This window comes from Lepidothrix coronata, unplaced genomic scaffold (genome assembly GCF_001604755.1).
Source record: "Lepidothrix coronata isolate B3197 unplaced genomic scaffold, Lepidothrix_coronata-1.0 Scaffold101, whole genome shotgun sequence".
In the NCBI taxonomy this organism is placed as follows: domain Eukaryota; kingdom Metazoa; phylum Chordata; class Aves; order Passeriformes; family Pipridae; genus Lepidothrix; species Lepidothrix coronata.
Window position 1 is genome coordinate 2,681,180 of NW_016690281.1, and position 24,136 is coordinate 2,705,315.

At 63.8% G+C, this 24,136-nt stretch overlaps 2 protein-coding genes across 3 annotated transcripts; one reads left to right on the top strand and one right to left on the bottom strand.

The window, feature by feature from the left end:
- Positions 1–1,790: 1,790 nt before the first annotated feature.
- Positions 1,791–12,372, top strand: SREBF1 (sterol regulatory element binding transcription factor 1). 2 transcript variants are annotated; one of them, XM_017823258.1, is made up of 19 exons: positions 1,791–1,914; positions 5,153–5,560; positions 5,717–5,886; positions 5,957–6,097; positions 6,176–6,394; positions 6,482–6,596; positions 6,678–6,889; positions 7,183–7,387; positions 7,873–8,057; positions 8,145–8,406; positions 8,514–8,680; positions 8,763–8,931; positions 9,011–9,119; positions 9,193–9,302; positions 9,394–9,526; positions 9,684–9,846; positions 10,085–10,270; positions 10,348–10,459; positions 11,012–12,372. In XM_017823258.1, the coding sequence occupies exons 1-19, from the start codon at positions 1,809–1,811 to the stop codon at positions 11,233–11,235; spliced, it is 3,396 nt and encodes a 1,131-aa protein (XP_017678747.1). In that variant the 5' UTR covers positions 1,791–1,808; the 3' UTR covers positions 11,236–12,372. The 2 variants fall into 2 exon arrangements, with proteins under 2 accessions (XP_017678747.1, XP_017678749.1); XM_017823260.1 differs by lacking the exon at positions 1,791–1,914 and adding an exon at positions 4,041–4,176.
- Positions 12,373–12,406: 34 nt separating this feature from the next.
- On the bottom strand, positions 12,407–21,911 carry RAI1 (retinoic acid induced 1). The gene is made up of 4 exons (XM_017823257.1): positions 16,302–21,911; positions 14,951–15,044; positions 14,603–14,652; positions 12,407–14,229 (listed from the first exon to the last, which is right to left on the bottom strand). Exons 1-4 carry the CDS (start codon positions 21,891–21,893, stop codon positions 14,215–14,217), a joined length of 5,751 nt encoding a protein of 1,916 aa, XP_017678746.1. The 5' UTR covers positions 21,894–21,911; the 3' UTR covers positions 12,407–14,214.
- Positions 21,912–24,136: the final 2,225 nt, after the last annotated feature.

A 24,136-nucleotide genomic window follows, 5' to 3' on the forward strand; every position in this document is an offset into this window, starting at 1 on the left:
CTGTGACCCCTATGCTCACAGGAGGCTCCTCTAAATCCAGGGGGGTGACAGCACATCCATATGTCCAGCCCTGGAAACCTTCCTTCTCCTCCTACAGCACATGGACTGCTACAAGGAAAGGGAAAACCCACCACCAGAGAGACAGACTGGCTTCTCCCTGGTGACCTCAGTAAAAATGGGGGGGAAGCACGTGGCCCCCCTGCACACCCCGTGGCAGCTCGTGGATCTCCCAAGGGTTTTCCACAGTAGTGTTTGCCATGCTGAGGGATGTCCGAGTGGCTGCTGGTGCCCTGCATGTGGGTGACACTGCCCCAGCTGCCGGTGAAAAGCTGAGCCAGGACTGCCTGGGCTTGGCCCCAGCTTGGACACAGGTCAATGTCCCCGGAGTGAGGAGGCTGGAGTGGGGGTGAGGGTGCAGAGGGGACCTGCAGGGCTGTGCACCCCCAGCTCTGCCGCCACTACATGCACACACAGGGTGCTCTGCAGGGTCCTCATGAGTCCCGTGTTGCACTGGGGTGTCCTGTGCCATGCAGGGGATCCCCATATTGCAGAGGGGTGCCTGCTGTGCTGCCAGGTGGGAGCCAGTGAGGCTGGGGGGAGGTTTTTAAGGTGCAGCCGCGTTTAATGAATTCCCAGGTAGCCTCAGATGGTGCTTGGTGGTAGGGAAGAGGAGAGGGCAAACTTCAGGGAGCTGATGTTGCAGTGCATTTTCTTTTCCTAAATGAATCCTGGCAGCAGGACAAACCATGGAGCGCAGCAGGACACAGGGCCTGGCATTGCCCTGCTGTGAGTCTCCTGCACTGAGACCCACCAACCATGGCCAGCCACAGTGCTGATCCCAATGACACCAGCATTTTTCCTGGATCCCACAACTGGTGGTACCTGGAAGGGTGCATGGCTCATCTGGGGCTCACCGGGCAGCATCGATGTGTCCCTAATCGGGTGTTTGGGAGCTTCTCCCACCCTGGGCCATGCCATGGATGGGCAGTGGAGCTGGGACATGCTCCAAACCCTGGACCTGGGATGGGAAAGGCAGGTGCCCCTAGCCTGGGAACCACAGGACCTTCAGGAGGTGACACGATGGCCCAAGCTCACTCCAACACACAGCCTCCATGAGGTTCTGAGGCTTCTGCAGCCATGGCCATCACCTCCTGCCCATGCCAGCTGCCCTGCTTGCTCTTTGTGTGCCCTGTCTGGGGCTGAGGGGGGTTTAATGCCCAGCCCAGGTGTTTAGGACCCAGCCCAGGGATTTGGTGCCTGTCCCCAGGGATTTGGTGACTGTCCCCAGGGGCAAATGACATCCCCAGAGCTTGGTGATGTCCCTAGGGGTCAATGACTTTTCCAGGGCTCAGTGCCTATTTCCTATTCATCTGCTCCCAGGGCTCGGTGCCTGTTCCCAGGGGTCGGTGACTTTCCCAGGGCTTGGTGCCCATCCCTGGAGGTCGGTGACATCTCCAGGCGTTGGTGACATCCCCACAGGGAACTCTGCCCTGCTCAGGGGCTGCAGCGCCTGCCCTGCTCCGGTGCTGGTGCACCAGCTCCCTGCCCGATGCCGCGAGGGTCCCGGTGCGGCGGGGCGGTGCGGGGAGGCGGCGCGGGGCGGAACGCGGCTGCGGACCCGCCTCCCTCCATCCCCGCCGCCCTCCCCTCCCGGTGGCAGCTCCGGGCACGGTTCGCGGGAGCAACTTGGCGGCTCGTCCCCGTGGTGCCTGTGCCGGGGCCAGCGCGGCCGTGGCGGGCGGGCGGCCCCGCCGCCCCTAGAGCCGACGGGGCCCCCGGAGCCGCCGGGAGCCACCGGAGCCGCCGGGATGAGCGCTCTCGCCTTCGACGACGCGGGCCTGGAGGGGCTGGCACCGTCCCTCGGCCTCTCCGGGGCCAGCGACATCGACACGGCCCTGCTCAGCGACATCGACGGTGCGTCCCGGCGGGGCCGGGATGGGGCATGGCGGGGGCTGGGGGCACAACCGGGACCGGGCTGGGGGATACCCAGGCTCCGTGCATGGCCGGGGGCTGGGCACGGTGCAGTACCGGGGCTCGGTGCGCGGTCGCGACATGGCTGTGGATACAACTGGGGCTGGGGCACAACCAGGACTAGGCTGGGGGTATAACCAGGCTTGGTGCACGGTCAGGACCGAGTTGGGGGCAGAACCGGCTCTCGGTGCGTGGCCGGGACCGCGCTGGGGGTATAACCGGGTCTGGGTGCATGGTCGGGACCGCGCTCGGTGCATGGCCGGGGCCGGGGAGTCCAGGCTCGGTGCACGGCCAGGGAACTTCATACCGGGAGATGACCGGGGCGGCGGGGTCGGTGCATAACCGGGACTCGGTGCACGGCCGGCGGACCGGTCTCGGTGCCGGGCCCGGCGTGGGGCGGGGGGACACCGAGCTGCTGGAGCGCGGAGTCGGTGCAGGACTGGGCTGACTCCGTTACCGGGGCCCGGTCCATAGCGGGGGGCTCGGGGTGGGGGGGCACAGGACACCGGGACCCCCGGGATGGAGGTGCCAATACCGGGATAGCCCCGACGATCCCCCCCCGTTCCCGGTCACAGCATCGTGTCTCCAGTGGCCCCGCCCCCCGTGACGTCACCGTCGGGGTTACTCTCGGTCGTTCCCTCCAGGACGCCTGGGTTCCTCCAACCCATCCAACCGGCATGGGCTGGCATGTAGGGGCTCTGCTCCGGCCCTGGGGCTGGCACCCACCAGCACCCACCTCCTCTGCGCTTTGGGGGTCCGTGGGATGGGGAAACTCCAACAGGACCCATTCCCGGAGGGGACCCACTTCCCAAAGGGACCCATTTCTCGAGGGGACCCACTTCCACCCACCCCAGTGGCACTGGGGGCTCACGTGCGCTGAGTTCAGCGATTCCATGGCTTTAGCAAAACACTGGGGATCCCAAAAAGTCTGGGAGCCCCCCCGCCTGCCTTGCCGCATGGTCCACCGGCCCTGCAGGTCCGCGCCATCCGGCACAGCCGGCGGAGCACGCGGTGAGGGGGGCACAGGGCCGGCCAAACCCTCCGACACCTGCCCCACCGCATGATCCGTGGGGATCTCTCCTCCGGGATATGGGATGGAGGTGGCATCCCAGTGGCAATCGGGGCGGATCAAAGCAGGTCCAGGTGCCACCTGCTTCTCTCGGCAAGGTTTTGGCGTGGGCAGGGAAGCAGGCGCCGTGCCAGGGCCGAGTGCTGCTGTATGGGATGACGTTTTCCAACCGTGGAGTTTTGCCACACTCCTTTGTATCATGGCCAGCTGGGCCACCTTGGACCCCATAGTTCCCCAAAGTTGGTTTGTTGTCAGTCCCTGGGTGGCTGTGGTTGTTCCTCATCCCCATGCCCACTGCAGGGTAATGTGTTCCCAGGGATGTGGGTACCATACGCCTGCTGGGACCTGCCAGGATCCACAGACGTGTGGCTCTGCCCCACAGGCTCCCATGGTGGGGGGTAGAGGTGGCACTGGTGGGTGCCCATGTCATGCTGATGGCGTGTGTGGCAGCAGGTGCCAGGGGTTGGAAATACCTGGTCGGAGCCAGGAGGCTGGGACAGCCGTGCCCACCTCCGGGCTGGGCATCAGGAAGGGGGGCCAGGAGGAACCACCCCCTCTCTGCAGCCCCAGACTTTGCTCTGGACCACGGGGGAGCTTTGGGCACCCCTTGAGCGGGGAGGTGGGGAGGGGTGAGGCTGGGAGACCCCCTGGAAGGACACCCACCTGTGAAGAGTGGGGTGCCGAGAGCTGGATGTTTTTTTGGGGAAACAGAGCACCCGGTCGTTGCCGGGCGACTCCTGGGCAATGAGTGAGGAGGGACCCATCGGGCTGGGGGTTACCGGGGGGCGACGGGGCGCGGGGCGAAGGGGTTAACGGAGTGTGACCCCGAGTAACCGCGGGCGGGTTGCGGCGGGTGCCCGGGAGTAACCCGGTGCCGGGCTCACCTTGGGCGCCGGGGGCTGTCCGGGGGCGGCCGGCGGGCGCGCAGGCGGCGATTGGCGGAGTCGCATCACCCCATCGCCGGCCGCGCTCCAGCCCTGGCGCGGGCAGCGCGGGGAGGGCGCCGGGAAGGAGGCGAGAACATGGCTTTAAAAAATCCCGGGGCCTGGTCGCCACCCGGCGCGGGGCTGAGCGGGGGCCGGAGCCTCCTCCTGGGGACCCCCGTGTCCCTACCTGCATGGAGTGCACCTTCGAAGGTACCCCCGCCTCGCCAGCCGCCTCCTCCCCGCCCGGCGGGGTCACCGCCGTGGCCCCTCTGGGGGTGCTGCACCCCACGGGGGGGTGTGTTCGGGGGCTGTATGGCTCGGTGGGGGCATCCCAGGGTTGTGTGCTGTGGGGGTGCCTTGGGGGTACCATGGTGGGGGCATCCTGGGAGCCTGTGTGCCCTGGGGGTTGCACCGAGGCATGTGGGGGTGGGGGCATCCTGGGTCAGTGTGCCCAGGAGGGGGTGCGCCGGCGGGTACCAGGGTGGGAGCATCCCTGAGTGCTTTGGTGGGAGCATCCCAGGACACCTCAGTGGGGGTTTCCATCGAGACCCCAGTGTGTGGACGTCAGGGCAAAGTGTGGGTGTCGGGGCGATGTGTGGCTGTCAGGATGTGTTTGTGGAGACACCCTGGAGCGCCCAGGTCCTGATGAACAGGACAGAACCCCCCGAGGCTGTTTGAACCCCGTGCTTGCCCGGCTGCCCTCCTGAGTGTTGTTGTGATCAATCATGCCTGGCAGGGGGGTCTGGTACATCCAGGGGGTGTCACCCCCGTCACAGCCCGAGCAACCCCTTCCCTTGATACAGGGGCTGATTTGGGGGTTGTAGGGATTCCCAGTATAGGAGAAACGAATGAACTGGCACAAGCACTGCTCAACCTCAGAGACAAGCTGAGATCCACCCTGGCACGCCTAGACAGGACTGGAAAGCCCTGATTGCTGTTGGCCAGACTGCAGCACCCCCCTTGTGAGCGCCGTGCCTCAGTTTCCCCACTGGCAGGGTGGCTGAGAGGCTGTGAGGAGCAGGGCACAGCGGATTCCTGGCTCTCAGGGAATTTTGCACCTGGATTAGGCGGATCCAGCCCCGAAGTGCTGAGCTGTGGGGTGGGCAGTACGGGGCCAGCATACACTCCCCGTGGGAGGTGCGGGACAGTCTCTGACAGCGCGGAGGTGTTTGTGTGTGTTTTGCAGACATGCTGCAGCTGATCAACACGCCGGACAATGACTTCTCAGGGCTGTTTGACTCGCCATTCGGTGCCCCCGACAGCGCCGTGCCCGCAGGGCTCCCCTCCACCCCGGGCACCCTCAACTCTTACCTGGGTCCCAGCAAGCCTCCCCCCGCCACCCCCACCGGCAGCTCCTTCGCGGGGCCCCCCGGGATGGCGACCTTCCCCCCGCAGCCCCCGGCCCCGCTCCTGCCGGCGCCATCCCTGAGTATCAAGGACGAGCCGTCGGCCATGCCCAGCAGCCAGCCCCAGCCCCAGCCCCAGCCCCAGCCCCAGCCCGGTGTGATGCTGACCCCGAACTTCGTCCCCGCGTCCCCCAGCCCGTTCACTCCCCAGCCCTTGGTGGGCTACCAGAACCAGAACAGCTTCTCCGGTGAGGATTTGAGGATGCAGGGGGAGTTTGAGGCTCCCTGGGTGGGGGGGTTGTGGTGGGCGGGGCGGGGGTGGAAGGGGGATATGTCCCTGCATGATGGGGCTGAGCAGGGTGGGATGGTGTCGGGGGGTCTGTTAATGCTGTACTCTGTTCCAGCTGTGCAGCCCGGAGGTGCAGGGCAGACCCTGCCCAGCCCCCTGCCCACCCCACAGCCCAGTCAGCCCATGGCACTGCCTGGCCCCGTGCAGAACGTGGCACCTCAGCAGCTCCTCGCCCCTGCTGCCCCCACCACCCAATCGATCTCTCCCCAGATCCAGCCAGTGCCGGTAAGCCCTGGGCCAGGGGTGGGGTATCCCAGTGAGCCCCTCAGCCCTGCTGATCCCCCCTGCCTCTCAGGTTCTCCTGCAGCCCCACTTCATCAAGGCTGACTCCCTGGTGCTGACAGCTGTCAAGACGGATGCTGGCAGTGCCAAGACCTCCACCATCGCCTCCCTGGCCACCAGTGCCAGTGGCTCTGCCGCCCCGCTCCAGGTGCCGGTAGGTCCCCATTGCTGGGAGCCCCAAGGTGGGGGGATGCTCCAGGACCCCCACTGACCCCACCCCACATCCCTGCAGGCACTGGTGAGCGGAGGGACCATCCTGGCCACGGTCCCGCTGGTGGTGGACGCGGATAAACTGCCCATCAACCGGCTGGCACCCAGCGGGAAGCCGGCACTGGTGCAGAGCCGGGGGGAGAAGCGCACGGCCCACAATGCCATCGAGAAGCGCTACCGCTCCTCCATCAACGACAAGATCGTGGAGCTCAAGGACCTGGTGGTGGGCACCGAGGCCAAGGTGGGAGCCGGGGAGCGGTGGGGCAGGGGCAGGTTGTGGGGGTTCTTCGCCCGGCATTTGGCCTGAGCCATCTGTGCCCACCGGCAGCTCAACAAGTCGGCGATCCTGAGGAAGGCCATCGAGTACATCCGCTTCCTGCAGCAGAGCAACCAGAAGCTGAAGCAGGAGAACCTCGCCCTGAAGATGGCCGTGCAGAAGAACCGTGAGTGGAAGGGCAGGTCTTGGGGTGGGGGGCTATGCTCTGTGCCACCCAGCACCCTTTAGCTTGCTGTGCTTGCCACAGAGCCCCTGAAGGACCTGGGGACCTGCTGCAGCGGGGGGGTCAAGGCGGAGGCCCCCATGGAGGTGGTGAAGGCAGAGGTGATGGAGACGCTGACACCGCCACCCTCGGACGCGGGCTCACCGTCCCACAGCAGCCCCCTCTCTCTCAGTGGGGGCAGCAGCAACAGCAGCAGCGACTCGGAGCCTGACAGCCCCCTCTGCAACCGTGGCAAGGTGAGGGAGAGTTCCTTCACACCAGGGGTGCCAAGGGCAAAGTGTGCCAGATGAGGAGAGGAGCTGAGAGAGAGCCCTGTCTTACTCTCTGAGGCTGCTCCTCCCCCAATTTGGGGTTTTTGGGGTAATTCTGAGGTGCATGGGGCTGCACCTCATGCTCTGTACCCCAAAATCTATTCTATGCCCCCTGCCCATACACAAAAATCCATGCCTATTTCCTTAGCCCATGCCTGTGCCCCATCCCCTCACATCCGTGCCCATGCCTGGGGCTCACAGCAGCTCTGCCCACTCAGGTGAAGCAGGAGCACCCGCCACCCTCGCCCAGCAGCCAGGGAATGCTGGACCGTTCTCGCATGGCTCTCTGCACCTTCGTCTTCCTCTGCCTCTCCTTCAACCCCCTGGCCTCCCTCCTCCGGGGCTCCAGCTCCCCGGGCCCTCTGGGGAGCCCGGACACTGCCGGCCCCAGCAGGAGCATCATGGCTGAGTCTGGCACTGTGGGTAAGCTCTGGTGTGGGGTGGGGGCTCTTGGTGTGGGGGACATAGGGGTGCAGGCTGTTGGGAGGGGCACAGGTTGGAGGCCATTGGAATGGAGATTGTTGGGATGGGTATGGGTTGGGGACTGTCAGGGTGGGTATGGACTAGAGGCTGTTGAGGTAAAGACCATCGGGGTGCAGGATGTTGGGGTGCATGTGTGCTAGGGTCTGGGATAGGTCTGAGATGGGATGATGTTTGGGGTGGAGGATGCTGGGGTAGACACGAGGCAGAGGCCACTGGGTGGAGGCTGTTGGGGTGGTCATGGGGTGAAGGCCACCAGAATGGAGAACCTGGGGTGGGTGTGGGGCCATTGGGTGGAGTCTGTTGGGTTGGACACCATTGGATGGGGGCTCTTTGGGTGGGCACAGGGTGAAAGCCACTGGGATGGAGACTCTGGGGTGGGCACAGGGCAGCATCTGCAGGGTGGTGCTGACCCCCTTTCTGCACAGAGGAGCCATGGGGGTGGTCACAGTGGCTGTGGCCCACGCTGGCCTTCTGGGCACTGAACACGGCGCTGGTGCTGGGGGCGGTGGTGCGGCTCTTCGTCTGCGGGGAGCCCGTCACCCGCCCCCACTCCGAGCCCTCCATCCTCTTCTGGCGGCACCGCCGGCAGGCCGACCTTGACCTCGACCGTGTGAGTCCCACCTCGCGTGATGTCCCCTGTCCCACCCGCCCTGTCCCCTCAGCCCTGCCCACGCTGACGCTGTCTCTGGGGCCACAGGGGGACTTCGCGCAGGGGGCCCAGCACCTGCGGACGGCGCTCGGCGCGCTGGGGCGGCCGCTGCCGGCGTCCCACGGGGACCTGGCCTGCAGCCTGCTCTGGACCCTCCTGCGCCACCTGCTCCAGCGCCTCTGGGTGGGCCGCTGGCTGGCCGCCCGCGCCGGGGGGCTGCGCCCGGACCCCCCACCCCCTGCCCACGTCCGCCAGAGTGCCCGCGATGCCGCCATGGCTTACCACCGCCTGCACCAGCTCCACCTCGCCGGTACGGCCCCGCACCACGGGCCGGGCTGAGGGGTGGGACCCCTGCACCCCACATCTCCCCTGAGCCCCCCCACCCCATCCTTGAGCCTCCTGTCCCCATTCCCACAGGGAAGCAGGCTGGGGGGCACCTGCTGGCCATCAACTTGGCGCTGAGTGCCGTCAACCTGGCCGAGTGTGCCGGCGATGCCATCTCCGTGGCAGCACTGGCTGAGATCTACGTGGCAGCTGCCCTGCGGATCAAGGCCAGCCTGCACCGCTGCTTCCACTTCTTGGCGGTGAGTGCAGGGCAGGGGGGTCCCCTGTGTCCCCTGGGATTGGGGTCTCAGGTCCCCCCTTGACCTCCTGATCTCCCCACAGCGCCCCTTCCTCTGCAGTGCCCGGCGTGTGGCCCTGTCCCACGGCGGGGCCGTGCCCCCTGCCATGCAGTGGCTCTGCCACCCTTTGGGTCACCGCTTCTTTGTTGACGGGGACTGGGCAGTCAAGGGTGTCCCCAGGGAGACCATCTACAGCTCTGCTGGCAACCCAGGTGATCTCAAACCCCCAAAGCCCCGCACTCCCCATTTTGGGGTGTTGACATACCCACTGACCCCGTCTCTGTGCCGCAGTGGATCCACTGGCACAGGTGACCCAGCTCTTCCGTGAGCACCTCCTGGAGAAGGCACTGTGCTGCGTGGCCATTCCCGAGCCCGGCCGCCCCACTGCCCAGGGAGAGGGGTGAGTGCCAGGGTGGGCACCCTGCACCTCCAGCCTGGCACGGGGCCAGCCCCTCACAGCCCCTCTCCCGCAGGCGGTTCTCCGATGCCCTCGAGTACCTCCAGCTGCTCAATGGCTGCTCAGATGTCAGTGGCACACCTGGCCCCACACCTTCCATCACCTCCGGCTTGGCGGCTGTCACAGGTGAGGCTGGTGTGTCCCCCACTAGGGACACTTCGTGTGGAGGGCCATGAGAGTAAGGAGACCCCACTCCTGTGTCCTTCCCACTCTGCAGGCACTGACCCCGTGTCCAAGTGGTGGGCATCCTTCATTGGCATCGTTATCCACTGGCTGCAGGGAGATGAGGAGGGGGCCGAGCGCCTCTACCCACTGGTGGAGACCATGCCCCGGGCACTGCAGAGCTCTGAGTGAGTGCTGGGGCCATCGGGGATGGCCGTGCCTCCTGTCCCCTTTGGATTGGCACAGCCCCTCTGAATGCACTTGGAGCACTCAGTGTGTGTTGGAGAGGGGCACAGCCACGCCTGGCAAGGGGTCTGCAGTGACCATGTCCCCTCCTCCTCGCAGGAAGCCCCTTCCCCGCGCTGCCCTGCACTCATTCCGAGCCGTCCGCGCCTTGCTGAGCAAGCAGGACGGGAACCAGGCCACCCTGAGCCACTGTGAGAAGGCCAGTAGCTGCCTGCGGGAGAGCCTGGAGCTGGGCAGCCCCCCCAAGGGCACCATCGACAAGGTGAGCTGGGGTTTGGGGCATGAGGTGGCCGCGAGCCCCCAGCCCTGGCGGGAGGTGCCCCCGACCCTCGCGGGGGTGCATTGTAGTTGCATTGCATGTGTCAGACTGGGAGTGCAATGCCCCTGCCATGCAGCCCGGCGGGGGTCCCGTGCAGCAGCGCCTGCCCGCAGGGACCTTCTCGGCACCCCTCATCCCTCTGTCTGTCCCTCTGCTCACCCAGCTCCTGTCGTCCCTCCAGGCAGTCCAGCTCCTGCTCTGTGACCTGCTCCTGGTCACCCGCACCAACCTGTGGCAGCAGCAGATGGGGGCCAGCCAGCAGCGCAGCTGCCTCTACCAGGCGTCTGCCCTGGAGCTGCGCGGCTTCCAGCAGGATCTCAGCAGCCTGCGGCGCCTGGCGCAGACCCTCCGCCCCGCCATGCGCCGGGTGAGCCCCCAACCTGTCACCTGGTGGGTCCCCTCGTACCCTGCACCTGGCTGTGCTCACTGTTCCCCCCCATCCAGGTGTTCCTGCATGAAGCCACTGCCAGGCTGATGGCCCGGGCCAGCCCCACACGCACCCACCAGCTGCTGGACCGCAGCCTGCGCAGGAGAGGGGTGCAGGGCAGCAAAACAGGTGGGCACGGGGTGGGAGAAGGGGTGGGACACCCCACTCCTCACCCCCAGCACCCCAGAAGCCTTGGATGGTGGGAGACGGGGAGAGACACAGGGTGGGATATCCCACTCTGCACCCAGTCATCGTGGGCAGTGGGTACAGGATGGGACATCCCACTTCATACCCGCAGCACCCCAGCACCTTGGTTGGTGGGATACAGGGTGGGATACCTCATTCCCTACATGCAGCACCCCAACACCTTGGGTGGTGGGACATGGAGTGGGACATGGAATGAGATGCCCCACTCCACATTCAGAGCACCCCAGAACCTTGGGTGGTGGGGCACCCCGCTCCCCACCTGCAGCACTCTCCAGCAGCCTTAGGTGGTGGGACGTGGGGTGGAACACCCCACTGGCAGCATCCTAGTGGGACACATGGCCCCCCAGCCCATCCTTTGGTGGTGTCACCCGCTCCAGGGTGGGCGAATAACCCCATCCCTGTGCCAGAGCCCCCAAGGTCTACTCGGTGGCTTCCATCCCCCTTGGTGCTGACCCCTGCTCTGTCCCCTCGCAGCTGGGGAGCCGGAGAGCCACCCCACGCCCCGGGAACATGCTGAGGCACTGCTGCTGGCCTGCTGCTACCTCCCGCCCAGCTTCCTGGCGGGCCCGGGGCAGCGCGTGGGAATGCTGGCCGAGGCCGCCCGCACGCTGGAGAAGCTGGGAGACCGCCGGACGCTGCACGACTGCCAGCAGATGATCATCAAGCTGGGCAGCGGCACCACCGTCACGTCGGGATAGGTGGGGAGCTGCCAGCCCCTCACCACCCCCCCGGGTGCGGGATGTGGGGTGGTGGGGGGCGCGTGCCTCAGTTTCCCCGCAGGACACGGTGTTGGGGAGCGGATTTTGAGGGTGGGGCAGGGGCAGGGTGGGGAGGGGCAGGGTGATACCTGATGAGGGTGCGGGGGTTGGGGGGTGTGTCCCAGCGTGGGGCAGCCGCGCGTGGGGTACCCCGGGTGGGCTCCCCACCCCACGGCCGTGTCTGTGTCCCCAGCCGCGTGGGGGACGGGGCGTGGAGACCTCTAGTGACACTGTCACAGTATTGCAGGGCACGGGACGCTCGGCAGCTGCCCCCGGTGTCACCTGTACCCCCCGGTGTCACCTGTACCCCCCAGTGCCACCTATACCCCCCTGTGTCCCCTGTACCTCCCAACGCGCAGGATGGGGACCCTGCCCGGCCCACCATGGATCCCACTACCGCAGCACCCCTTGTTTTTGGGTCTTTGCCCCTGCTGTGAGGGGTAGGTTTGGCCCCATGGCAGCAGCAAAGCCACCTCTCCCCAACCACACCAATGGTAGGCAAGAGGGGATCCCCACCACTCACCCTATCCCCACCCCTAGCACTGACTAGTCGCCCCATTAGGAGCTGCCACCACCCCTGAGCATGGACAGGCTTTTGGAGAAGGGATGGCAGGGTGGCACGGGGCTCCTGGGGGGCTGGTGGGTGCCCCTGTGCCCTTGCTTCATCCCTCTTGTATATAGACCCCCCCTTCCCTTGGCTCCCCCCGCTCCCCTTTTCCCTTTTTAAACGGTATTTTCATAGTTGGAGAGTTTTGTACAGACAATTAAAGCTGATTATTTATACCGGTGTGTGCTGGATTTGGGGGGGGGCTGACACTAAAATTAGAGGGCAAGGGACCCCCTACAGCTGGGGTTGCCTTGCTCCCACAGGGCTGATAGGATGGGGGGGGCATGCGTGGCAGGAATGGGGACACTGGGTGTGAAGAGACCCCAAACACCCCCTCCTTAACCCATGATGTCCTGGGGGGTGCTGCCCCCTCCACCTCCATACCCCCCCCACCACCAGTGGGACCCTCGGGGATGAAGGACCAGCCAGGGGCTGGCACAGCCCGGGGGGGACCCCACCAGCCCCCCAGAGATAAAGAGAGGCCACGAGCAGGGCGCCACGTACTTCCAAAACAATCGTTGTATCTTTATTGACGCTCTGAATGCAATGACCTGTTTTTTACTCTTAAGGAAAATAAACATCTTTTAGAAACAGCTTGTTACACACAATCTTCAGTGTGAAGCAATATACTAATAAGAACACTAGTCTTAACATTTACAGTCTTCATATATATTATATATATGTATATGTATACATATATATACACTATATAATGAGGCAATATATAATACACACGGTTTACCATTTTACAGTCATATGTACAAGATGTCACTAAAAATAGCCAGATTTCAGGCAACACTGCCAAGGACACCGGGATTTTTATTTTTTTTTATCTTTAAATTAATTATTTTTTATTATTATTTCTCCCTTTTTTTTTTTCATTTTTCTCACCTCCTTTTTTGTGTTTTTCGCTCCTGTGTCCGAGGCAGCTGCTGAAACGACAGACATTGTGTGGCCAGCAAACCTTGGGGTGAGAGATGGGTGGGATGGAGGGAACACGAGAGGTGGTGGGGACACGAGGCGCTGGCTCTGCCCGGGACACAGATGGGGCCAGCATTGTGCTCCCCGTTGTAGGATGCTCTGGAGTTCAGGGGTGGCTGGTGGCTGTTTTTAAGATGGGATTTGGGGTGGGTTTGCCCTGGGTTGGTTATTTGCTGCCTGTGTCAGTGTGCAGGTGACAAAAGGCTGGAGTGTGCAGCCTGGGGACAAGGGCAGGGGGTCACCCCAGTACTGGGCAGCCCCCCAGATCCACCAAGGCAGCCAGGAAAGGAAGCAAAAGCCAAGGGAGCCGAGCAAACCCAGGGCAGTGAGGGGTGAGCCAGGGCCATGTGGAGGGAGGAGGCAAATGCTTCCTCCTCCTCCTCCTCCTCTGGTTCAGAACCCAGAGCCATGGGATTTGCACCCAGATCCTGGGGTTTGCACCCAACGCTGTGGGGTTCAGCACCCAGAGCCGTGGGGTTTGTACCCAAAATCATGGGGTTCAGCACAAGCACGGGGAGCAAAGCCCCCCGCACGAGGAGCCGCAGAGGGGTGCTGGCGAGGCCAAGCGGAGGCAGGAGGGTGGGTTCTGGGGGTCCTCACAAGCAGGACCAGGTGTCCCCAGCCCAGCAGTGCCAGCACCCCATGGAGTGTGAGGGTGGTGGGTGCAATGAGTCAGGGTTTGGGGTTCAGGAGCGGGGGGGGCCGAGCCAGCCCGGTGGGTGCTCCACCGGCCTGGCCAAGCACCCCTCGCCCCCCCGGCACCCTGAGTGTGGGTGGGGACAGACAGGAGACAGAAGAACAAAATGGAAAAAGCAGAGTGGTGTTTCAAACAGCAGGCCGTTGTTTGTCTTGGTTTTTTTTCCTCATTTTTCTCTTTTTTCTACTTTTTTTTGGTCTTTTTTTTTTTTGTCTTTTTTTAATCCTTTTCTCCGCTGAACTATATACAAACACCGTGAGGTTTGCTGAAGGCAACATCTCAGATCAGATCAGTGTGATATGGAGAGCCGGGACCCACGGGGAGTCCGGCGGCCCCACAGTAAGACAACGTCGTCGGGACCCCCCCCTTGTACGCGGACCACCCCCCGCCCCCCTGTGCAGCCATCGCGGGTGGGGGATCCCGATCCGTCCCCTGCGTATCCAGACCAGGTTTTACCGGGGGCCCGGCGTGGGAGAAAACCCGGCGCTGGCTCCGCCCGCGCGGAGCGGGCTCGGGGGGTTCCGGGGCGCTCACGGGCAGCGGGGGGTCCCCGGTACGGCCCGGCCCGGCCCCGCTCCGGCCGCTGCCTCCTCCGCCGGTCCCTCGCTGGCGGCGGGGCGGGTGCCCGCGGGCGCTACACCGGCTGCCTCTGCGGGGAGAAAGGGGGTGTCAGCCCAGGGGTCCCGATGGAGCCGGGGGGATAGCCCTGGGTTGTCCCCATCAGCACCCCCCACCAATAACCGGGCACCCATCTGGGACGCGGTGCTTAGAGCAGGGATTCAACCATCACCCACCACCTCATCGGTGCTCAGAGAAGGGGGGTGAGACCCCCACCCCAAACTCAGAACCCACTCACTGGCCACCCCCCCAGTATCGCCAGGGATGGGACACCCCCCGCAATGCCCATGCGGGGCTGAGTGCCCAGGATGGGTGGCCCCAGGAATTTGGGGTCGGAAGGCAGGCCCTCCTACCCCAGGGAGCTGTGGAGCTTTGGGGGGTGCACAGGGGACCTCTGGGCTTACCTTATGTTTGGGACATCTCAGAGAGAAGCTTTCCTCGGTTAATAAGCAACCTGAGAGGAGAGAAGGACGTGTCAGGGGAGACCTTGCACTGCAAGAGAGTTGTCCCTGGGCAGGGGGCCACAGTGGCCCCCTGGTCCACAGCCACCCACTACCTCCTAGACCAGCCACAGCGTTTGTACCAAGGGCTCATCTGAGGCCAGATAATGACATGCCAGTGCTGCTGGTGCAGTGGGCATCACCATCCCAGCAGGTGGGGAGCCACAGGCTCACCCTGACCTTGGAGCAACAGGCCCCATGTCCAGAGGGTGCCCAGGGACCCCGCACCCCTGTCCCCACAGCTGGGCTCACCTGTGTCGACGGCACATGCGTAGTGGTAAGTGTGGGGACACCCCTTCTGGCAGCAGCCCACAGTGGCTCCCACTTGCTGGCAGCTTGAGCACTTCTGTGAACGCACCCGGGAATTCGGAGCAGGGAAGAAGAGATGTGGAGAGACAGAGAAACTCCATCAGAGCCCAGCACAGGAGTGGAGAACCCTGACGGCCCCAGCAGTGAGGGCAAGGCGGGTGCCCCCGCTCCTTGTTGCCTATTCCAGGCAATATCCTTCCTGCTGTGCCAGCACACCATGGACCACACTGTACCTCTCACTTGGCTGTCTGCAGCCATGCACAAGGTTTCTACCTGCCATACCCCTCCCGTGGATGGCACTGAACCTGCAGCCATGCTCCATGGGGCAGGGGTGCGGAGGAGAAGGGACATGACCTGGACTGTGCCATGGCTTGGTGGCAGAGGTGGTAGAGGACCACAGTGGTCCCCATCTCCTGCCCCATGCCCAACGGGTGCTGCAGGGATGGGAGTACCCAGCCTGTGGTGAGGGCAGCAGCCTCCAGAGAGCCATGACATGAGCACTCAGGCTTAGGAATACAGCCAATCCCAAACCTGGCACTGAGGGACTTGTTGGAGACCCTCTGCTCAGCCTCTGCTGAGGGGTTGTCCCCTCCCTCTCCCCAGCACAAAAAGCCCATGTCATAGAATGACAGAATGGTTTGGAAGGGACCTTAATGCTCATCTAGTTCCAAGCCCCTGTCATAGGCAGGGACACCTTCCACTAGACCAGGTTGCTCCAAGCCCCATCCAACCTGGCCTTGAACACTTCCATGGATGGGGTACACACAACTTCTCATCCCCCTTTGGTGGTCCCCATCAGTGACCTCGCTATTTTGCTTGCTCCATGTGCCCATGCTCCAATGGGTCTGGGAGAGGGGCAGGGCAGGGTCGTCCCATCCCTCCAGCTCCCCTTCCCCTGCTGCTCATCACCACAGCACCAGGCCATGTTGAACCTACATTCATCTTCCATTCCTGCTGCATCTGTCCCACTCTGAGCCACCCCATGCGACGCATGGCTGAGCCAGGGGATGTGACAGTCCCAGGGAGCCAAGCCACCGTCCCAAAACATAACCCCATAAATACATTTCTGCACCTAAAAGGGGGGTTTTAGGTGCTGTCAGAGATGCGGCAGCGCAAATCTCACAGGGACCCAGCGTGGTTCATGGCACTGAGCACCTGCCCTGCTTTCCCAAGGCAAAACAATTAATTTTTCATCCCAACCAGAGGCACGGCCAGGTGAATGACATTGGCTGAAGGAGGCCAGCGGGAGATGCTGCCTCAGGATGTGGCGCCGGGCGTGCGGCCGAGCTCTTACCAGGTCGGCAGCCGCCTTGACAGCCTCCTGCAGCCCGTAGAGCTTCCCCGCCACCAGGAAAACCCCAGCGGTCCATACAGCACAGGCCTCGTGCAGCCAGTGCTCCTGCGTGTCACCCGCCGGCTCCTGTGGCGGGGACTCAGCCTTGTGACATTCGTGCCGCCGGGGCTTTTCGGCCGCCTCCTCGCCCTCTGTCCTCTCGTCACAGCAGTAGCAGCTCTGCAGCCTACGGAACATGCCCCGTGGGCTGGAGCGCAGCGCACTCTGCTTGGCCGCCTCGGCAGCACCCTCTGGCCGCGCCGCCTTCCCGCCGGCACCGCAGCTGCCCTCCATCCCGCGGGGCACCCGCTCGGCCACGGCGGGTGCGATGGTGTCCTCGCCCAGCCCCTCCACCCGTGCCTTCTCCTTCAGCCGGGACTTTTTCTTGGGCAGGCAGTCCTCAGGGTAGTAGGGCCCGCAGAGGTCCCCCAGGTCCTTGTAGTTGGCGGGGTTGCGGCAGAGGCAGCAGACCAGGCACGCGGCGCTCAGCGCCTTCGACACCACCGGCCCCATGTGCATGGTGGAGGAGGCAGGCAGGGCTGCCCGTGGGCGCGGCGCCGGCCCGGCCGGTCCCCGCTGCAGCCGCGCCTCATCGCCAGGCGAGTTGATGATGGTGCAGGTGGTGGTGAACTCCCCCCGCCGTTCCACGTGGACGTAGGGAGCGAAGGGGGGGGCGCGGCTGTCCGCCCGCAGCCGCTTGCAGGAGATGTACTTCAGCCGGATCTCAGGCTCGGCGGGATGCACCAGCGGGGCCTGCTGGGGCTGCCGCCGCCGCTTCCCACGGCTCTTGCACCGCGCCGGCACTGCCTTGGCCTTGCCGTGGCCCAGACGCTTCCGCTGCCGCTTGGAGTAGCCATTGTAGTTGGAGTGGTTGGCCCGCGGTTTTGGCCCCCGCGCTGGCCCAGCAGCAGAGCGTCCCTCAGGGGGGCCATCGCTGCCCCCCACCTCCTTCTCCTCAGTCTTTGGTTTCTTCTCCCGCGGTGCCTCCTCCCCACCGCCTGGGTTGGCCACACGCTCCCGGGGCAGCAGCGGTGGCGCAGGGCCCAGCGGTGCCTTGGCCATGCCCAGCGCTGCCGCTTTGCCCTTGCGGTTCCTCTTCTTGGGCAGGAGCCCGAGGTTCTTGGCCCCCATGGTGGGGCTGGACTGGGCCCCTGGCATTGGCCCGCAGGCATCGCCCTGGCAGCTGTCGGGAGAGAGCTTCTTCCCGCTGCCTGGCTTCCCCTTCGGTGATCGGCCATTGGGGTTCCGGCACAGTGGCTCAGTCAACGGCATGGTGGGCACCTTCTGTGATGCCACCGGCTTGGGCAGCCTCACGTCACCCACCGCTGCAGCCACCCCACTGTGCTTCACCACCCGCTCCCGCTCCGCCCCGGCTGGACTCAGGGAGGAGCCGTAGGCAGTCACAGTGGCCACTGCCGCCGTGGCCGCTGGTTTGCAGGTGAACTTCTTCAGGTTGGGTGAGGTGATCTTCTGGACGATGGCCTCCAGCTTGAGGCCACGGCCCTTACGGGGAGGCAGCACTTTGGTCTTGGTGGCCTCCTGGAAGGCTGCCCGGGAGGTGATCTTGATGCAGACATCAGGGGCCTCCTTTGGCAGGGGGGGTTTCGAGACAGCTTCACCAGAGCTCTTGGGAGGCAGCTTGGCTTTCACCTTCTTGGCCACTGGCATCTTCTTGAAGAGGCTGGGGGGGCCCTCTGGCTTCTCCTCCTTCACGCTGCCACTGTTGCTCCGCAGGACGAGGTTCCTCTTCTTGGTGGGGATGGGGGAGATGAAGGTGGACTTCCTCTTCAGCGAGTGCAGTGGCCGCTCTGACATCTTGCCCCCCACACCCGGTCCTGCTTTGGGCAGCTTCATCCGGGCACCCACCTTGCCCTCCTTGTGGGGGCTGCCCGGCGCTGCCAGCTTGAAGGCAGGTGGGAGGTGGTTGTTGGATATGAGCTTTTTGGGTGCCTTGCAGTTCTTCAGCCGGACATCGGCCGTCCGCTTGCCCCGCTGCCGCTTGGTGTAGAAAACCTCTTGCGTCTTCGTCCGGGAGCGCAGGATCATCGACCGCTGGTCCCTCTCCCCCGCCTCCACCGCATCCCCCTCCAGCGGTGTCGGTCCTGCCGCCTCCTCTGCCGCCACCAAGCCAGGCACCAGGAGGGTGGCATCGCTGCTATTCTGGACCACCCTGGGGGCCGGCCGGCTGCTGCGTTTCCTGGCTTTGAAAGCAACCCGCTGCTTCACACCACAGCCGGGCTTCTTCCCCAGCTTCTCCTGGTGTGTGGGAGCCTTCAGCCCCTCCAGTGGGGCCGGGGCGCGGGGCTCGGCGAGGGCGGTGAAGGAGCGGGTGCACATGCGCGCTGGGAGACCCTCAGCTGGAAACCGGGGCGTTTGGCTCTGAGTGCTCTTGCTCGGTACCTCCGTCTGTCCATCTGGCCCCAGGCAGGCACTGGCCACGCCACCAGCCGCTGGCAGCTCATCAAATGGGGTCAACACGGTGCTGCCGGGGTTGTCCCCCTCCGGCAGCCGGCAGTGCACCCTCTTGTTGCGGAGGCTCTTGCCCCGTGAGACAGGCTCCATCTTCCCGAGCACGTTTTCGGGTGTGAGTTGCTGCTTCACCGTGACTGATGAGGCAGATTCGGCATCAGCAGCCTCCAGATGGGATGTTTCCCCTCCGCCGCTCTCCTCCTCGGACTGGATGTTGGGAAGGGAGGACTTGAACCAGCTCTTCACCTTGGTCTCCGTACCCACGGCAGGGCCCAGCAGGATAACAGACTGGCCGGAGAGGCGGGGGGTGGGAGCTGAGCCCTCCTTTTCCACCGTGCTGACGGTCTCCTCGGCGGACACGGGCACCTCGCTAGAGGACAGCACAGCTGGCATCTCCGGGGGCTTGGGCGGCGAGGCGTCATATGTCACCGACTTCTGCTCCGAGCCAGCCAGCTCACAGAGCGAGGAGTACTCCTCTGCCTCCAGGTCTGACTCCTTCAGATCCGGTGAGGAGATGATGGGGATCTCGCTGAAGTCCCCGGCTGAGCAGCAGTGCCGGGTGTCCTGAAGCCACCTCTCGCTGTCTGCCTTTGTTGCTTCATCATAGGTCAGTGCCTCCTCCTCCTCCTCCATCGCCTGCTCCCCAAAGTCCTGGGCCGGCTCACTCTTGGCTGGCTGCTCTCCGTCACACAGATCCAAGCCACAGGCGTTTTTTTTCTCCTTGCAGGAGCTCACCAATTTGCTGGGGAACAAGCCCTTGGGGAGGTCAGTGGCCTGAAGCTCCTTCCACCGCAGACATGCCTCTCCCAGGCTCTCCTCCGGCCAGTCAAAGTGCTCCATGGCATTCTCAGACCCCACCGAGTTGGCGGTGGTGTTTGAGTAGCAGCTGTAGTCAGTGGCTCCTGCACTCGATGTCGCTGCCGGGATGCTGGGCTTGGAGTTGAAGGCCAATGGGGCAGTGTCCTTCAGCACATCCTTGGTTTCGGTGGCCGTGAACTCCACCTGGGGACCCTCATACACCTCCTCGCCAAAGTCCTTCTCTGCGCTGGCCCCTGAAGCTTTGTCCAGCTTGAGGGGCTCAGTGAGTGTGCTGGAGTCACCCTGACTGGGCCAGGTGCCCTTCACCATGGAGTCCAGGCTGGGCCGGTGGTTCTCCAGCTGGAAGGGGGACTTGTTGGCCTCCTTGCTCAGCATGGGCAAGTTGGCCCAGGCTTTGTCCGCCTTCTCGCTGATGGCATCCTGCAGGACGATGATCTCAGAAGCCAGCTCCTCCTGGGACAGGGCGCTGAGGAGCAGCCGGGGACAGTCCCGTTCGTTGGTCACATACTTGGTGAAGGTCTCCAGGGGCAGGGTGGCATGGATGCTCTGGAAGGAGTCGTCCGATTTGGTGGACATGTCATCTGGGGAGGTCACGGAGCAGGTGGACACTGACTCGGGCTTTGCCTTGGAGTTGCTGTTGACACGGGCAGGGCTGCGGTTCTGGTTGCAGTACAGGAAACTCCTCTCCAGCTGATCCTCTGACCCACTGAGATAGTCAGCGTCCTGTGTCTCGGCATGGACTGACTGGGGGGTGCTCAGTGGGTCAGACAGGGGAGTCCCCACCTGCTCTGCTGAGTAGGTGCTGCTCTCGGGGCTGCAGTGCTGCCCCTTGAGCTGCTCAGGGGTCCTTGCTGGGGTCTTGATGCCCTTTTTCTGGGGCACGGCTGCTTTGGAGAGCAGCAGCTGCTGGACAGTGTTGGAGATGTTCTCCACCTGGGAGGTGAGAGCCGTGAGGCTCTGCAGGCTCAGGTCCGACAGCAGGTTTTCTGGTAGCTTCTCCTTCTGCAAGTTTTTACAGTTCCCGGATTGAGCGTCAGGGCTCGTCCCATCAGTGGGAGAAGGGTTCAGCAGCGGCATGAAATGGCTGTGGTCGGCAATGCCGGCCTGGAAGGCGCCGGTGCTCAGCGGCTGCTGGCTGTATTGGAAGTTCTCCAGGTTGGGCATCAGCGGGGAGGGAGTGGAGCTGTAGGATGGGGATCTGCCGACCGAGCGAGCTGGAGAGTGGCTGGCGCTGGGGCTGAAGGTCTGGTAGTACTGCTCGGGTGTCCGGACGGGCGGCGCGTCGCTCTGGCAGTAGGTCTGGCCAGACTGGTTGTAATGTTGGTACTTGGCCAGGTTTTGGTAGTGGAGGGACTCCGGGGTGTGATGCCGCCCCTGCAAGGGCTGTGGTGGCTGCGGGGGCTGCGGCGGCTGAGGGGGCTGCGGCGGTGGTGGCTGTGGGGGCTGCGGCGGCGGCTGTGGGGGCTGCTCGTAGCCGATGCGGTTGGGCTGGTAGCCGTGCAGGTTGGGCACGCGGGGGCCGGGGGCCAGGCTGGCGGCGCTGCCCAGGGGCCGCTCCAGCGGCGGCTGCCCCGAGGGCGCTGTGCAGCTCTTGTAGGAGTGTGCCGGCTGGCTGCCCCCCGGCACCGAAGAGTAGGTGGAGGAGGCAGGGAAGGACTGCGAGTGCTGCCCAAAGTGAGGGCTCTGTGAGAAGGGCATGGGCGAGGAGACGTCGTTGGGCAGCTTCTGCCGCTGCAGTTTGGGGTAGGGGAGCGCAGGCGGCTGCTGCTGCTGTTGCTGTGGCTGCTGCTGCTGCTGGAAGTGAGTCCGGAAGGGCAGTGAGGCGGCTGCCGGCTCGTGGTACGACCGCCCACCTGCCAACGCCGCCGTCTTCTTCATCAGGCTGTCCTCATACTTGGCCACGCCACCGGGCAGCGCCTGTGGCTGGCCACCCCACGCCTGCAGGCTCTCATCCCCGGAATACCGGGCCGGATAAGGGCTGTTCTCCTGCACGGTGTAATTGGAAAAGGCCGGCCTGCCCTGCAGCTGCTGCCCCGCTAATTGCTTGTTTCCCCGGTGGTATTTCTCCACGGCGCTGTTCTCGTAGCCCGCGTACGGCAGCTGCTGCTGACTGTAGTACTCCTTTGCCACCAGCCTCTGCCGCTCGCAGTTCGGCCCTGCCTGACTTTGATGCCTGTAATTCTCCAGGCGTGATGTATCTTGTGAAGTCGGCTGGTAGCTCTGCTGGTTGCCATGGAAACCACACCTTTCTCGAAAGGACTGCATGGCGCGGGCTCGTTATCTGCGAAGAGAGAGAGGCAAGAATTCAAATGAAGCATTGCCACCATGGCAGGTCGGGAACCGAGAGGTCCATGTCTCCTGCGCCACGGGGGCATCATCGCCTCACCTCACCTCGCCTGTTGGGCATCACCCTGATGGGCATTGCCTCACTGCCACCCTGGAATGCAGCACCTGCTGCTGCATCACCTCCCATCGCCCTGTGTTATCTGCCCTGCACTGCCCCACATTGCCTTGCATCGCTCTCCATCACACCTCACCTTGTGTTTCACCTCCCTGCATTGTGTTGCCTTGCATCACATCACCCTGTTGCACTGCCCTGATTTGCCCTGTATTGCATCGCCTCACACTACCCTTGCATCGCATCACCTTCCATTTCATTGCCTTGCTTCATGTTGCCTTGCATTTCATCACCCTGAATTGCATTGCCCTGCATCACATTTCTTTGCATCCTCCTGCATCGCATCACCTTCCATCTCCCTGCGTCGTGTTGCCTTGCATTGCATCGCCCTGAACTGCACTGCCCTGCATCGCATCCTCCTGCATCACCTCACATCACCCTGCATCACATTGCCCTGCATTTCATCTCCCTGCATCACGGTGTCCTGCACTGCATTGGCTTGCATTGCACCCTGCACTGCATCCCACCCCGTCGTCCTGCATCCCATCCCCGTGGGCTCCATCGCCCTGGATTGCCCTGGATCACAGCAGCTGGCTTTGTGTCACCTCGCATCGCTCTGCATCGCGCCATGTCGCCCCACATCACATCGCCTGGTGCTGCATCCTCACCTTGCAGTGTCCTGCATCCTCTGCTATCCCATCTCCTTTCATCACCCCACACTGCAGCATGGTGCCCACGGGCACAGGGGTGCTGGGTCCAGCTGCACCCTCCCTGCCAGCAGCAGGCCCAGCCACCCTTCTGCCCCTGCTGCTGGGAGCTGCCCCATCCCTGCTGCCCAACCCTCCCTGCCTGCCCCATGTGGTACAGTGACCCCCCCCATGCCATGTCGGGGTCCCCCAGCCTCATGTTTTGTGTTTCACACACCCACCAGCCCTCAGCTCTGCAAATCACTCCCCCTCTCCTTGCACACCCTCTCCAGGGACTCCTGGATCCTGCGAGCCCCTCTGCACACCCCGCTTATCACCATTCTTTTTAATTATTGGGCTAATTACTGGAAGCAGCAGCGCAAAGGGCCAGAACCGCAGGCTCTGCTGCAAAAAAAGTAATTTCAACTTGCTGGCTCTGCCCATCTCTGCCGGCTGCTGCCTCCCACAGCCCCCCCCTGCCCCAGTGATCCCCCTGCCCCGGCGCGATGCCATCTGGAAGCTGTCTGCTCCTGCCGGCAGCCGTCATTTCCGAGCGCCTCGCCACCGTCATCATTAGAGCTCCCTGTTTCCTCACTCTGCTTGTGCTGGGTGCAGGGACACACCTGGGTCACTGGTTTGATCTCTTGAGGCAGCTGAGTGGCTTGTGAGGGCTAATGAAGGGCTCGGTGGTGGGGGGATGCATCCTGCCCATCCCCAGCACTGGTGGGTCTGGGGCGCTGGGGTGGACAGAGCCTGTTTTAGACATGGATTGAGATGTTCCAGCACCCGGGATAGGGCAGCCCCAAGGGTTTGCAGGTCCCTGGGGACATGGCATTGCTCCCTTGGCACCGTGACGCAGTGCTGTCCCCTCAGCCTCCATTAAGGCAATGAGTGTTATGAGGGCAGGGGATGGGGTGCTGGTGGTGTGCGTGCCAAGACCATCCCACACTTCCCTGTGGTGCCAGGCAGCCTAGAGCTGGGACATGGATCCACGTGTCCCCATGTGCCCATCACCACCCTCATGCCACCACCATGCATGGCTCCAGACAGTCCCTTTGCTGGCAGCTCTGCCACAGCTGCACAAACTGCACAGCTGGTTTGATGGGTCCCAGCTCGGCCTTGTTTCCTCACAGCACCCACCGGTAACACCTCAGCACCTTTTCGGGGTCTAGGTACACACACAGGGCTTTATTTAGTTCTATTTTCATAACCACTGGAAGCTCAGGGATGCACCAATCACATGGTGCCCTCTGGCACCACTGGAGCCACCACCAGTGGGTGCCACCCACAGAACCTTGTCCCTCCCTCTTTTCCATCCCCTTTTGGGATGTTTTCCACGTCACTTCCCCTCATTGCAGTTGCATCTTACAGGCTGTGTGGGTAAATGGATGCAGTTAAAGCCCAAATTCTGGGGAAAAGGTGGG